Source organism: Ranitomeya imitator, chromosome 5, assembly GCF_032444005.1.
Source record: "Ranitomeya imitator isolate aRanImi1 chromosome 5, aRanImi1.pri, whole genome shotgun sequence".
Lineage (NCBI taxonomy): Eukaryota > Metazoa > Chordata > Amphibia > Anura > Dendrobatidae > Ranitomeya > Ranitomeya imitator.
The window spans coordinates 383,307,482-383,324,227 of record NC_091286.1 but is presented as its reverse complement, the minus strand read 5'-3'; the positions used below and the strand labels follow the sequence as shown (position 1 = coordinate 383,324,227).

The following is a 16,746-nucleotide window of genomic DNA, read 5'->3' as shown; positions in this document are numbered from 1 at the left end:
TATAGTGTTGTATAACACGTGGCTCACTCGCTGCATGTATCTTTTAGAGGTTTTCTTTTTTTTATCGAATCACGATTGTGAAGCTTAGCTCTAAACAGGCTGTGATACATTCATATCTTCTCCCTCATCTATCTGTCACTAGTAATGTAACAAACTATCCAAAAACAAATCCTCCCTATCTGTTTAAAATTGGAATACTAGACATACATGACAAACTACTAATGACAGGCAAATAGCTCAAGGTCCTGTGGGCTGGAGCTGTTCTGTAAGAGTAGTGCTGAAATCCTGGCTGATGGTTATTTGCTCGCGCTCATTAGATCCATGCACTTCAGTAACTCTGGATTCACTCTTTACTGCAATGAAGTACATCTGGTTCGCAGGTAACAGAGCCATGTATATTTTACATGGAGGAAACATATATCATTTTAAAAGATGAGAGTTTAAGTTGTTTTATGTATGAATTCTGTTTACCGTGTTAGGATGTTTTATTACAGGATAACTTATTTTATTGCTTTCACTTATTTTTACTTTAACTTACATGTAATCTAAATATTTAAGCAATCGCCATAAAGTGAAATCGGATTAGCTTTCCTGGTTACTTTTATTTTACATTCAGAGAATTATGTATTACTTATTACTCGTTTTTTGTTTCTCCTGCATGTCCAAAGCACTATTTATTTTGTCAGCTTTTGAGACCAGAGGAGTATGCCCTAACAGGTGCTCTTTCAGCTTCTGAGTGCATTGCCTGCTATTATTCTCCAGCTGATAATCCACTATTGAACAAGTATATTTAGACCATCACACGGTGATAGGTTAAACTCTGTAAATACAAAGGCTTGATGGACAAATATAAGCAACGACAAATGATGTATATTAATTGTTAAAGAGATTTTAAGAACATATACAACACATTATAGAATATAATAAATATATGTATATATAATCAACTATTTTAACTACTTTGTAGATTATTTATTTTTAGTCTGCTGACTTTATATCCGCAAAAGATAAATTCTGTGTATTATGACTTCAAAGTTATCATCATTCGGGATAATAATACCCACTAATTACGTTTCCGTCACCCATTATCTTTATGACTGTGCATAGAATTGTCATAAAAAATATAGTATAAATGTCTACAAATGTAATACTTTGGATGCAGGACTGTAAAAACATATAAATATATAAAACATTCAATAACAAAAAAGGAGACAGAGAGATTATGTATGGTTACATGTTACATTTTAACAAAGTATTATAACATTATTTATAGTAGTTAAAAGGAAGCCTTTACTAAACTTACAGCATATTTTTGTCAGAGAAAACATCTGTACTTGTGCATATAAATTATGACAAATAGTAATTTTGTAAGTTAGGCTCACATTGTGTTTCTTGCATTATCTTCGGAGGAAGCATTTTTTTTTTTATCTACCACAGACTCCTATTGGAGTAAACACATTTATTTATTTTAATCACATACATAGCGCCATTAATTCAACAGCATTTTAAAGACATCATTATCACTGTCCCAATTATGGCTCACAATCAAAATTCCCTGTCAGTATGTGTTTGGAATGTAGGTGGAAACTAGCGTACCCGTAGGAAGCCCACACAGACAAAGGGAGAACAACAAACTGTTTGATGGGATTTGAACCCAGGACCCCAGCGCTGCAAGACTAAATTACCAACCAATGAGTAACCATGCTGTACTATAAGTACATATACCATGCAATAATATATAAAGGTATTGAAAAGCATAGTCCATTAAAAATTTGAATTGATTTAAGATAACTAAATGGCATCATTTACCAATCATATTCACTTCTTGTACACGTCTCTCAATGATTCACACTAGAAACTGACTCTGGATAGCTGTATAGTTTATCTATTAGTGACATTGTGTAGGCACTATAGAATATTATCAATGTAAAATGGCAAATTGTATGCAGTTCCACAAATGTTTTTCTATTAGCTATGTCTTAAAAGGAACCTATCAGGTGATTCATGCTACCCAAACGGCGGCAATATGAATCAGAGCATGGCTGTACAGCTGCGACCAGGTATATTATTCTCTTTAAGTCTCCAGTGTTACTGATAAAATATACTTTGAAGATCTAGCTGGATACGAGCCTAGCCTGACATTTCCCCCGGATGTCTTCTGCTGGCTGCACTGCAACTGGTTTAGGTCCTCCCTATTTACAAGAGAAAGACGTAGTCAATCACTAGAGTTTTGCTTGGAGAAGACAGAGGGAGGTGGACTGGCTTGACTACTCTGAGCTCCAGCTATGGTTCATAGATTTTGTAATTGTGCAGCCAGGCAACAATTCTGTAATTTGGAGCCTCACCTAAGCCAACCTCGGATACACAGCGGCCTTCAATGTCGTGATCCGAGGAGAGACAAAGGAGGTTGACTGGGTGTTACCTTGGGTAGATGGCAGCTGACCCCTAGGGATGAGTAGCTGGGATGGCCCAAAGGAAGGTATAGTAGATGCAGGCAGGCACTGTAAGAACACGGGAATCATGGATGCAGAAGGGACCAGCTGATGTACAGATGAGAACTGGCAGGTATGGCTGGACCAGCTGTTGTAGAGAATATCACTGGCAGGTGCAGCTGGCCTGGCTAATGTGGAGATGAGCACTGGCAAGTGCAGCTGGACCAGCTGACATACAGATGGGAATTTTCAGATGCAGGCTGGACCATCTGATGGACAGGCAGGCGGGCATGGCTGATAGACAGGCAGGTAATACAGGAATACGAGCATTGGGACCTGAGAACTAACAAGAGTGTTTGGGAACAAACTTACAATCCTGCACAGGCACTTCCCTTAATGTGGAGGTGCCTTATATAATGAGTGTCTCCCAGCCATTAGCTGGTGACACTTTAGTGGAGTGCATGTGCGACCTAAGCACAATGCCCAGGGAACTGTGCGCAGTGCGCACACCCAAGGCGTCTGCAGCAGAATTAGGAAGTGAGGTACCGGAGCTGTGGTAGTAGGTCAGTGACTCTGCTGGTGAAGAGGGACAGCAGGCTGAGATGCCAGCGCTACATATTCATTCTGACTATGGTATGAGTAGCATGAATAGCCTGGCAGATTCCCTTTAATTTGTTTAAGAATTAAAATAAAAAGGGGTTATATAAAACTGCTCAATGTGACAGGCAGGCAGGTAATATCAACATAATAATTTATTAAAAGAATACAAGGTTGTGCATTTCAACATCAGACAGATTTCTTCCTCATGCCAGGCATGTAAGGTACAGACCAAAAGTTAAAGGACACACCTTCTCATTTAAAGATTTTTCTGTATTTTCATGACTATGAAAATTGTACATTCACACTGAAGGCACCAAAACTATGAATTAACACATGTGGAATGATATACTTAACAAAAAAGTGTCAAACAACTGAAATGATGTCTTATATTCTAGGTTCTTCAAAGTAGCCACCTTTTTATTTGATGACTGCTTTGCACACTCTTGGCATTCTCTTGATGAGTTTCAAGAGGTAGTGACCAGGAATGGTCTTCCAACAATCTTGAAGGAGTTCCCAGAGATGCTTAGCACTTGTTGGCCATTTTTGTCTTCACTCTGCGGTATATAATTTCACATGTGTTAATTCATAGTTTTGATGCCTTCAGTATGAATGTACAATTTTCATAGTCATGAAAATACAGAAAAATCTTTAAATGAGAAGGTGTGTCCAAACTTTTGGTCTGTACTGTATGTTAGCCATACAACAGATGGGTATTTCACTGACAAATGTTTGTTCTCCAAAGCAAAGAGGGGAAATGGTTCCAGCTTCAAAAAATCCATTTTTATTTTAACAAGGTAAAATATCAGCTTGACAAAGGATGCTTGTTGGCGTTTGAACCGTATTGCTACTGTGGATTGGGATGTGACTTTATAACCTGATTGATTTTACCTTGTTAAAATTAAAATGGATGTTATGAAGCTGAAACCATATCCACTCTCTACTTTGGATTATTCATACGTGTAGCAAATGAGTTCCATGCTTCAACAAGCCGAATACTGCTTTAGGTGAGCTGGTTTCCCTCTACCTTTTTCTACACAATTAATTTGTTAACAGTGTATGAAAAAACTTTTCAAATAACAGAATATGCACTCTATGGAAAGCATATATTAAAACTCCCATTTTATTAATATCCTTAAAATAAGAAGTAATATCAAAAAGTTTATTATAAAATCAGAAAAAGTATGGCCATCCAATCTAAATATGCCTGAGCCCCCCCCCTCCGAAAAAAACAAACATAAAAAGGGGGGCAGAAGTGACAATAGTATCGATATATCCTGTTTCTAACTTACTGCGGAGGTTGGCACCCTAAGATTGCAATTGACTCCCGTGCTCAATGTAGGCTTACCCTAAAAGTCCCTAATACGCCCTAGATAATAATGCCTAAGATTAAGTGTTGCTCATCATAATCTACATTGGTTAGTCTTGCACTTGAAAATGTGTCTCAAAGTCTATCAATAATCATATTCAAATGTGCAATGGATGACAAGACATATACTGTATCACATCTACGATCCTAACCAAATGTCAGGCATAACATTGTACAATACTAGATGAGACCAAGTACCGAACCACCATGGAGTAAGAAATCACCAGAAAGTCTTGAAGCTCAGGAATCTTTAGAATATGCCTTTATTTAATGAAATGGCAACAATATATAAAAAGATTTTTTTTAAAATAATATATCTATAAAAAAGTCGCAGGGACAGGATTACATGGTACCCATACTCAACAGAGCAACCCCCAATACTGAAGAAATCCTTATATTTGCTTTTTCGTTGTGCATATCAAAAGGTGCAAATATTATATAAAGTGCAATAAATACATTAAAAGTGTGTAAAAAAATGCAAATATTAAAACACTATATACATGAGCATTACATACACAAAAGGCTCAATAGCATTGTGAAAAAAGTGCCAAAAAGGTGTGCACAATAAAGATAACTATATCAAAAATAACAACTCACTTGTTTAAAGTGCCCAAGTGCATAGACCTATATAAGGTCTATAAACATATGACCATACACAAGAATGTCATAGCACAGCGATATCACTTTTATATATATCTGGGGCAAAAATAACAACTCACTTTATTAAAGTGCCCGAGTGCATAGACCTATATAAGGTCTATAAACATATGACCGTACACAGAAATGTGATAGCACAGCAATATCACTTTTATATATACCTGGGGGGGGGGGGGGGAGGCTGGGTCCTGAACCTGCGTGCGCCCAATGCGCGTTTGTGTGCACATTTTTGCCCTCTTTACCTTTTTTGAATATTAATAAAGATTTTTGTAATTTTTATACACTATTTGGGACCTTAGGACTGTGTTTTTCTTTCTTTTTCTTATTGCTTATGAGGTATTAGAAGTAATGGTACATGTTCTTGTTTTTAGTATTTTTTTCTTTTTAACACTGATATTTAAAATATCGGATTTTACTCATCTCATTGCTAGACACGCTAGAGATTTTAAGTTTTTACTCATTATTCCTAGTTTATATAATTTGCTATTTTGCTGGTTATTATCTACAATGTACTTTTTACCCATGTTTCATTTACTTATTTGCGTTGAGCCCTAACCTCATGATGTCACTGTATAACCTTTTTTAAGTGCTCTCAATTTAACATTTGGTGTTTATTTTATTATGTTCCTATTTTAGATTGCACACTCCCCTCCTATATATTATGTAATTTTATCTTTATCTTATTTGTTTATGGGCACTGACTTTTAGCCCCGTGATGTCATTTTATTGTTCCTTTCCCACCTTTTTGTCTATTTAAATCCATTTGTAGTACTGCTAACATACACTTCTAGCCTGGGGAAGACATCTGTGCAATGCTCAAACACTTAACCCTGTATTCATTTAAAAAACTCCTACTGTATGTAGATATTACCTGCTTGTCTGTCACACTCAGCAGTGCTTTTATCGCCCCCTTTTCTTTTTTAATTTTAAACTGTTGGCCCCTGCACCATACCATCACTTGGGGCAGCTGCAGCTGATTCATTCCATCTCTGGATTTTAAACAATTTTGTGCCTGGTATTTGCACATCTCTTCAAAGTGAGCGTACTACCATATGCCTTGTCAGCACACATTATCCCCATTTTATTAAAGGGAACCTTTCACCAGGTATTCCCGATATAAATTACGGTCACCACTTTTAATCTCGTCACGACCTTGGACGTACCTATACATACAAGGTCACCTCCTCCAATCTTCTCCGGCGATGAGCCTGCAACTTTTCCAGCACATGGCAGCTGATTTCTTCATCTGACATGTTTCGCTAACATCTGCGGGTGGAATTGCGATCCACTTACGACTGTTAGTATGCCAATTGCCGCTGTCAATCTCTTACTACAACTTTTAACATGATCGCACCAGAAGCGCATCACAACCCCCCCGTCGGCGCCCGTGTCATATGACTGCGGGTCACTGATGGGTTGGCATGACAATCCAGGTCTGCACAAGACCCCTGTGGTTGTCATTGTCAAATAGCTATGAACCCCATCAAGTGACTGCTGCTCATAGCAGTGATCATTTTACTATTAAAGTTAGTAAAAAGTAAAAAAAATGTTTAAAAATATTTAAAAAATTTTAAAATATAAAAGTTTAAATCACCCCCATTTGCTTCATTCAAAATAAAGCAATAAAAAAATTTAAAATACACATATTTGATATTGCCAAGTTCAGAATTGCCCGCTCTGTCAATATATTAAAAGAATTATTCCAATCAGTAAACAGTGTAATAAGAGAAAAAAAAATGCCAGAATTATGTTTATCTGGTGTCCGCAACACTGCATTAAAATGCAATAACGGGGGATCAAAACATCATATTCACACCAAAAGGATAGCAATAAAAATGTCAGCTCAGTAAAACATAAGCCTTCGACCAGCCCCAAAGGGTTAAGGCTAAGGGTCAGCAAAAAATGAAGACTTTTTTGACAAAATGTTTCTTTTTTTCACCACTTAAATAAAAAAAGAACCTATAATTTTTGGGTATCTACAAACTCATAATGGCCTGAATAATCTCATTGACAGGTCAGTTTTAGCATTTAGGGAACGTGATAAAAAAAAATGTATATTATTATTATTATTATACATTTTTATAGCGCCATTTATTCCGTGGCGCTTTCCATGTGAATATGAGGCAAATATAGACAAATACATTAAACATGAGCAGATAACAAGGCACACGGGTACATAAGAAGGGATGACCCTGCCCACGAGGCCTCACAGTCTGCAGGTGATGGGTGATGAAAAACTAGGAGAGGGTAGGGCAGGTTGTGCGGTGGTCCAGTAACTTCAGAATCACTGCAGGCTGTAGGCTTGTCGGAAGAGGTGAGTCTTCAGGTTCTTTTTGAAGGTTTCTATGGTAGGCGAGAGTCTGATGTGTTGGGGTAGAGAGTTCCAGAGTATGGGGGAAGTACGGGAGAAGTCTTGGATGCGGTTGTGGGAAGAAGAGATGAGAGGGGAGTAGAGAAGGAGGTCTTGAGAGGATCGGAGGTTGCGTGTAGGTAGGTACCGGGAGACCATGTCACAGATGTATGGAGGAGACAGGTGGCTTGTATGTCATTGTGAGGGTTTTGAACTGGAGTCTCTGGGCGATAGGAAGCCAGTGAAGGGCTTGACATAGGGGAGAGGCTGGGGCATAGCGGGGAGACAGATAGATTAGTCAGGCAGCAGAGTGTAGGATGGATTGGAGTGGTGCCAGAGTGCTAGAGGGGAGCCCAGAGAGTAGGAGGTTGCAGTAGTCGAGGCGGGAGATGATAAAGGCATGCACTAGTGTTTTTGCGGTGTTGCAGTCAAGGAAAGCACGGATCCGGGAAATATTTTTGAGTTTGAGATGGCAGGAGGAGGCAAGGGCTTGGATATGTGGCTTGAAAGAGAGGGCAGAGTCGAGGATCACCCAGAGGCACTGGGCGTGTGGGACTGGGGAAAGTGAGCAGCCATTGACATTGATGGATAGGTCTGGCGGAGGGGTAGATTGAGATGGGGGAAAGATGATGAATTCTGTTTTGTCCATGTTCAGTTGTAGAAAGCGAGCAGAAAAGAAGGCTGAAATAGCAGACAGACAGTGCGGTATTTTGGTAAGTAAGGAGGTGAGGTCAGGTCCGGATAGGTAGATATGCGTGTCATGAGCGTAGAGATGGTACTGCATATGGTGGGATTTTATGAGCTATCCCAGGCTGAGAGTGTAGATGGAGAAGAGTAGGGGTCCTAGAACAGAGCCTTGAGGAACACCGACTGACAAGGGGCAAAGTGAGGAGGTGGTGTGGGGGAGGGAGACACTGAATGTTTGGTCTGTCAGACATGACGAGATCCAGGAAAGGGCCAAGTCTGTGATGCCAAGAGATGAGAGGATTTGTAGCAAAAGGGAGTGGTCCACAGTGTCAAAGGCAGAAGACAGGTCAAGGAGAAGGAGGACAGAGTAGTGTCGCTTGCTCCTGGCAGTTAGTAGGTCATTGGTGACTTTAGTTAGGGCAGTTTCAGTTGAGTGATGGGAACGGAAGCCTGATTGTAACCGATCAAAGAGGGATCAGGAGGAGAGGTGGGAGGACAGTTCAAGATGGATGTGTTGCTCCAGCAATTTGGAGGCATAAGGGAGAATAGATATCGAGCGATAGCTAGACACAAAGGATGGGTCGAGGGAGGGCTTTTTGAGGATGGGTGTGATCTTGGCATGCTTGAAGGATGAGGGGAAGACACCTGTTGTGAGTGAGAGGTTGAAGAGGTGCGTTAGGGTTGGGATGAGGACCATGGAAAGGTTAGGGATAAGGTGGGACAGGAGTGGGTCAAGCGTGCAGGTGGTGAGGTGTGATCTTGACAGGAGGGTTGAGAGCTGAACTTCTGTCATAGTGGAGAAGCTGGTTTTGGAGGAGCAGGGTTGAGCAGCTAAGAGGGGCAGTGGGCGCTGTGGGCCAAAGCTTTCTCTGATCGTATCGATCTTCTGTTTAAAGAAAGAGGCGAAGTCTTCAGCAGAAATGAGAGGGGGAGGGGGAGGTGCTGGGGGACGGAGTAGAGAATTGAAAGTGTTGAAAAGCTGTTTAGGGTTGTGAGACAGAGAGGATATGAGAGATGAGAAGTAAGTTTGTTTTGCGGCAGTGAACGCAGACTTGAAGCTGACGAGGGACTGCTTGTATGCAGTGAAGTGGTCGGCAGAGCAGTATTGCTTCCATCTCCGCTCAGCAATCCTGGAAGCCCGTCTCAATTCTTTGGTCAGGCTGGTCAGCCAGGGCTGCCTGTTAATTGTACGAGTTTTACTATGCATGAGCGGGGCGACCGAATTGAGTGTTGCTGTTATTGTGGTGTTATAAAAAGTGGCAGCAGCATCTGTGGCATGAAGGGAAGCTATGTCTGTGAGAGGGAGAAGGGACTCCGAAAGTGATTGTAAGTTGAGATGTTTGAGATTTCTGCGAGGGAGTTTGTGGAGTGGGGGTTGCACATTAGGAGAGGAGAGGGAAGAGAATGTCAGTAGGTTGTGGTCAGGCAGGGGGAGGGGTGTGTTAATGAGATTAGTAAGGGAACAGAGGCGGGTGAAGATGAGGTCCAGCGTGTGGCCATCTTTGTGAGTGGCCTCAGAGGACCAGTGGAATTTCACTTTTACGAGTTATTTTGCAAGTTTTTGCAATTTCACTACAGGAAAGATATATATCTTGGTACCGTGTTAGCCAGAAGACAGAAAAATATTTAGAATTGAGAGTCCTCAGTGGTTGATACCTTTTAATGGCTAACTGAAAAGATGGTAACAAATTGCAAGCTTTCGAGACTACTCAGGCCTCTTCATCAGGCATAGACTAAAGGAAAATCTGGAGAATAATATATTTATGCACAAAACATCACAGAGAAAAAAAACATGGATAAGGCTAGTTTCACACTAGCGTTTCCCTGATGTGTGGCGGGTACGGACTTCCTCTGTGAAGCCCCACCCTCAGCCGCACCTCCGCTGCTAGCTCCGCCTACATCTGCATGCGGCCCGCATGCGGCCTGCGTACCTATATTTAACATTAGGTACGCAGGTCGTGCGGCTGTATGCGGATGGTGCCGCATGCGTCGTTGCGGATGGTTCCGCATGCAGAAAAAAAATGCTACATGGCTGCGTCTCCGCTGGTCAAAAAGACGCATGCGGCACCATCCGCATACAGCCGCACAACCTGCGTACCTAATGTTAAATATAGGTACGCAGGCCGCATGCGGGCCACATGCAGATGTAGGCGGAGCTAGCAGCAGAGGTGCGGCCAAGGGCGGGGCTTCACGGAGGGAAACGCTAGAGTGAAACTAGCTTAAGACAGGTGACATGAAGCAGAATTACCATGGGTGATAAAACAGTTATGTCCATAAATATTGGACAAGTTCTTAGATAAGGAATGTTTTATTGTTCTCTGATTGGGGTCTGGTTCTGTTGTGATGACCCCACATGGTCTAAAGGGCAAATTCCTTAGTTCGTTAGTTGATGTAAAAATACATAAATCCCTGTGACTCATTCATTCCTGCACTAAGACTGTCAAAGGTCAAAGGTCATCATTCGTTAATATTCCCATATTCTTCTGTCTCTTTGAGATTTGAAATTACCTTTTAAAACAAGTAATTTCATGTCCATAATGTTTCATCCTTGTCCTCAGTTATTGCCCTGTCTCCCCCACATACAGACCCCCAGTTGGACATTTGGTACAAATAATTAGGTACACCACATTAGAAGTGACGCAGCTGAAATTACTTGATTTCTTGTATTCCTGATGTGAATTGGGGATCTTTATCTTGTCCGTGGTCATTATAAATGGACAGGTTCTACATTTTTTCTGATTGCAAGGAAAGGTACCTGCAGCTGTTGGAGAGGACAGGGAGCTTTTGACAATGATGCTTCTTAGATTTGGTGGCTGCCTAAAACACAATAGTGGGGGTGTGCGAAAATGGATTGTAAGCGGGCATCTTTTTGTAGTAAAGGTTGTAATTTCCATGCAGCTCCCCTTAGCACCACCAGATTTGGATTGTAGGTGACTACTAGAGGCACCCAGTTATTTTCTTCTTCAGCTTTGTAATATAGCAGGTGATTCCTTGATATTCTGGTGGCTCTTGTAATCTGGTTTTCAATTGTTCTTGGATGGTAGCCCTGATTCAAAAAGGTCTTTCTAAGGCAACCAAGGTGTTCATCTCTATCCATTGCGTTGGAACATATACGATTGTATCTGATGGCTTGGCTGTAGACAATGGAGTTTTTTATGTGTTTTGGATGGAAACTGTCCCATTTAAGGTATGTTGGACAGTCGATTGGCTTCTGATACAGAGATGTCTCTTTTTTATTGTTCTGCAGCTTAATGATGGTGTCCAAAAAGTTAATTACAGTACAGGAGTAGTTGATTGTCAAGTTGATGGTGGGATGAAATTGATTAAACTGTTCATGGAACGTCTTTAGCTGCGGCTCAGACTGTGTCCAGATGATTAAAATGTCATCAATGTAGCGGTAGTAGGCCAGAGGCCTGATTGGACATGAGGACGAAAAATCACTTTCAAGCTTGGCCATGAAAAGATTTGCATACTGTGGAGCCATTTTACTTCCCATTGCTGTGCCAGTCTCCTGTAGATAAATCTTGTCATCAAATTCAAAGTAATTGTGGGTGAGGATGAATTTTATAAGTTTGACCACAGCATCCGAATCAGTCCCTGTGTTTTCCAGGAAGAATTTTCAGGCATTTAATCCATCCTGATGTGGGATATTGGAGTACAAAGATTCCACATCCATGGTGGCCAGGATAGTGCCTTCTGGTACAGGACCTATTGTTTGTTCAATAGGTCAGTTGTGTCCTGAATGAAGCTGGGTGTATCCTTTACCAGGGGTTTAAGAATACCCTCTACCCATCCAGATACCTGCTCAGTAAGGGTGCCCACACATGAGATAATTGGTCTTCCTTGATTTCCAGATTTGTGGATTTTGGGAAGCATGTAGAATGTCCCTGTTTTGGGACTTTCTGGTATCAGGTCATCGGCTCTTGTGGATTTGTCAGGCAGAGAAGATACTAACTTGTTTAGCTCGTTGTAATAGTCCTGTGTAGTATCCAACTTCAATTTTTTTTAATAGCGTGTGTTCATAAGTTGTCTGTTTGCTTCCTTCATATAGTCTGATGTGTTCATCATGACTATTGCACCTCCCTTGTCAGCAGGTTTGATGATGATTTCTTTGTTGGATTTCAGAGACTGTATGGCCTTTCTCTCCAGGGCACTGATGTTGGATGCTTGTCTCCAGGTTAGTATCTACAATGGTGGATTTTATCAAATGTCTGAAGGAGTCTATATATTTATCCAAATGAGGGTTGCGTCCAGGTGGAGGTGTCCAGTCTGGCCTCTTCTTTGTTGTTAGAATCCCTTTTCCTTCAGTCCCGGTGGGTTCTGAATCTTCTGTATCATTGAAATATTTCCTCAAGCGCAGTCTACTGAAAAAATGCTCCATATCACTGCAGAGTTCAGTTTTTTCCAGGGCCTTAGTAAGATAAAATGAGAATCCTCTGGAAAGCATGGTCAGCTCCACTCTGTTGTGTTTATAATCTGAAAGATTAATGACACAGCTATATGCTTTTGTGTCTGGAATGGAGTGGTTGTCCAAGTTGTCAGGTTTTGGCTTTGTTTTGTATCTGTCTGTATTATCCTGAATTGAGGCGCAATATGTGCAGTTTCTTTTCCTTGTTATGAATCAGAAGGGCCCGTAGTTTGTTGTAGTATTGTTGTAATTTTTGCTCTGTGTCTTCTGTAAGTGTTTTCCTCAGAGTTTCAAATTGCTCTTAGACTTTACTCTTTATGCTGTAGCAGACATGCAAAAGATGATTCTTTAATCTCTCAGAAGTCCTGTGGGTATTGTAGGTATGAATAATTGGGTTTGTAATCCAGAGTCCTTTGGGAATTAGATTCTCCGTTTTGCATTTAGATAGGAAAAAAATGTCGCTGTCCATTTGTGCACGTTTCTTCAGAAGTGGTTTTAGTTCCATAAAGATGTGGTACATTCTGATATCCTCCATTTTGATACAGGAAAGATATATATCTTGGTACCCTGTTAGCCAGTAGATAGAAAAATATTTAGAATTGAAAGTCCTCAGTGGTTGATACCTTTTAATGGCTAACTGAAAAGATGGTAACAAATTGCAAGCTTTCGAGACTACTCATGCCTCTTCATCAGGCATAGACTAAAAGAAATTCTGGGAAATCACATATTTATGCGCAAAACATCACAGAGAAAAAACAAACAAAAAAAAAACATGGATAAGACAGGTGATATGAAGCAGAATTACCATGGGTGATAAACAGTTATGTCCATAAATATTGGACCAGTCCTGATGAAGAGGCCTGAGTAGTCTTGAAAGCTTGCAATTAGCTACCATCTTTTCAGTTAGCCATTAAAAGGCATCAACCACTAAGGACTCTCCATTCTAAATATTTTTGCAATTTCACTGCACTTTGAATTTCCCCATTTTCCAGTACACCATGGTAAAAAAATAATATTGTTCAAAAGTACAATTCGTCCTGCAAAAAACAACGCCTCACATTGCCATATTGAAAAATAAAAAAGTTATATCTCGGGACCCCCTCTTGATAGCCCAAAAAGTACCTTTTAAATGCCCCCATACTGTGTGGTTCGGTACAATCGGTCCTCCTAACAACATTATGGCCAGGAGAGTGGATCCAGGAGTGTGCAAACAGGTGCTGACGACGGCCGTTTCATGCTAAACAGCACTTCCACGTGTCAATCCTAGATCCACTCTCCTGGCCCTGATGTTTTAATCACTTGAATAAAGTATGGATTTTTAATGAGGATCGGTGAGTGCTATGCAATTTCTTTTTTCTACGTTATTTATATCTTCGCTGCAATACCTGTTTCCCGATTCCATCTAACATCTTTGTACACTCCTAGATGCTGCAGTCCATTGGGCAAAGCAAATATTTCAGATTTCCCTTCAACATTAATCAAAATAACTATAAATGGTGAAATGGTTCTACCCAACTAATAGACATACAATAAAGCATGCATGCCAGACAAGCTAAGAATATGTTAGTCTCCTTGTAGTTCCATATTGTGGATAAATATTGAACTTTCGTCTCTTATTATTCCCTTAGAGACCTTCTCAAGGCTCCTTCCATATCTTTAACATATCCAAGTCTGCAAACTTCTATCTAAGACTGGAATGCTTTTTTGAAAACTAGACTAGATTGTACCCATTCTTAAAGATGACCTGTCTGATAATGCTATTAACCCGACCCGCAGATATAGAGTTAAGGTACCGTCACACATAACGATATCGTTAACGATATTGTTGCTTTTTGTGACGTAGCAACGATATCGTTAAGGAAATTGTTATGTGTGACAGCGACCAACGATCAGGCCCCTGCTGGGAGATCGTTGGTCGCTGAAGAAAGGCCAGAACTTTATTTCATCGCTGGACTCCTGCTGACATTGCTGGATCGGCATGTGTGACGCCGATCCAGCGAAGTCTTCACTGGTAACCAGGGTAAACATCGGGTTACTAAGCGCAGGGCCGCACATTGTAACCCGATGTTTACCCTGGTTACCAGCGCAAACGTTAAAAAAACAAACACTACATACTTACCTTCAGCTGTCTGTCCCCGGTGCTCTGCTTCTCTGCACTCCTCCTGCATCCTGTGTCAGCGCCGGCCAGCCGGAAAGCACAGCGGTGACGTCACCGCTCTGCTTTCTGGCTGACCAGCGCTGACAGTGCAGAGGAAAGCAGAGCGCCGGAGGACAGACAGCTGAAGGTATGTAGTGTTTTTTTTTAACGTTTACGCTGGTAACCAGGGTAAACATCGGGTTACTAAGCGCGGCCCTGCACTTAGTAACCCGATGTTCACCCTGGTTACCGGGGACCTCGGGATCGTTGGTCGCTGGAGAGCTGTCTGTGTGACAGCTCTCCAGTGACCAAACAGCGACGCTGCAGCGATCGACATCGTTGTCGGTATCGCTGCAGCATCGCTTAGTGTGACGGTACCCTTAGTGATTCTGTAGCCTTAATCTGCAGGTTACTAGCAATATGAAGCTGCCAGAAAGCAGAACCGAAAGTGCCCCACTAGGGAGAAATTCAGTGCCGCGAACTTTAACAGCCAGCTCAAGAGTGCATCAGTGCCTAGGCCACTGTCAATCAGTGACAGGGTGTTCTCACAACCTTGGCTGTCAGTGCTGTGAGAAATTACTGTAGTTGCTCTGGGAATTAATGCTTGTAAAGTACAATTAATTTCTTTCCGGCAGCAGGGATTTAACTGCAAGTGCCGGGCAAGTACAGAACGCTATTAACCTGCAAATTAATTGTATATCAGCAGGTTAATAGTGTTATCAGACAGAACGGGTTCCCTTTAAAAATTGATAGATTTTTTTAAGTTGATCTTTTGCTTTCTCCTCACCTCTAGTGAGAACGTGGTATCCAGACAATCAAAGTTCTATATACCAACAAGTCTTTTTGCTCATTTGAGGAATATTTTGACCACCTTTCCCACAAAGCGTACTTTTATATATCTCGAGGTCAGGTATTTACTACCAAATTACCATATTACGATATGTGTTGTGAATTCTATGGCTGAATTCACTCCTGTGGTCACAAGTGGTACTGCAGCTTCTGAGCTTCCTCCCTCAGGTGTTCTGGTGAGCTCGTTAACTGCTTCATTACTTAACTCCGCCTGATGCTGCTATCCTTGCTCCTTGTCAATGTTTCAGTGTTGGATCCGAGCTTCTCCTGATTGTTCCTGTGACCTGCTGCTCTGTATAGCTAAGTGCTTTTTGCTTTTTTGTTGCTTTTTTTCTGTCCAGCTTGTCTTTTGTTTTGCTGGAAGCTCTGAGACGCAAAGGGTGTACCGCCGTGCCGTTAGTTCGGCACGGTGGGTTTTTTTTGCCCCCTTTTGCGTGGTTTTGCTTTAGGGTTTTTTGTAGACGGCAAAGTTCGCTTTACTGTCCTCGCTCTGTCCTAGAATATCGGGCCCCACTTTGCTGAATCTATTTCATCCCTACGTTTTGTCTTTTCATCTTACTCACAGTCATTATATGTGGGGGGCTGCCTTTTCCTTTGGGGAATTTCTCTGGGGCAAGTCAGGCCTATTTTTCTATCTTCAGGCTAGCTAGTTTCTTAGGCTGTGCCGAGTTGCCTAGGTAGTTGTTAGGCGCAATCCACAGCCGCTTTTAGTTGTGTTTAGGATAGGATCAGGTGTGCAGTCTACAGAGTTTCCACGTCTCAGAGCTCGTTCTTGTATTTTTGGGTATTTGTCAGATCACTGTGTGCGCTCTGATCGCTAAGCACACTGTGTTTCTGGATTGCCTTCATAACACCTGTCATTAGCAAACATAACAGTACAAGGAGCCTAACTAATGATTCTCAATAGAGGGAAAGAAAAAGTTCTGACATCATTTTTTTTTTTTTTCTGCTCTGTGTTCACTTTTTTTTTTTCCCCTAGACATTTGGGTATTCTGGACACAGGTGTGGACATGGATATTCAGGGTCTGTGCTCTTCAATGGATAATCTCGTTATAAATGTACAAAAAATTCAAGATACTATTGATCAGAAATCTATGTTAGAACCAAGAATTCCTATTCCTGATTTGTTTTTTGGAGATAGAACTAAGTTTCTAAGTTTCAAAAATAATTGTAAGCTATTTCTGGCCTTGAAACCTCATTCTTCTGGTAATCCTATTCAACAGGTTTTGATTATTATTTCTTTTTTGCGCGGCGACCCTC

General features: G+C 41.1%; 1 protein-coding gene across 2 annotated transcripts in view; it reads left to right on the top strand.

The window, feature by feature from the left end:
- The first annotated feature begins 302 nt into the window (after positions 1–302).
- Positions 303–16,746, top strand: part of GFRAL (GDNF family receptor alpha like) — a 269,983-nt gene continuing 253,539 nt past the window's right edge. Inside the window, exon 1 of one of the 2 annotated variants that reach the window (XM_069726751.1) lies at positions 303–380. In XM_069726751.1, the coding sequence (XP_069582852.1) occupies positions 359–380 (22 nt within the window). In that variant the 5' untranslated portion in view covers positions 303–358. The remainder of the gene's footprint in view (positions 381–16,746) is intronic. The other variant, XM_069726753.1, reaches the window with a different exon arrangement.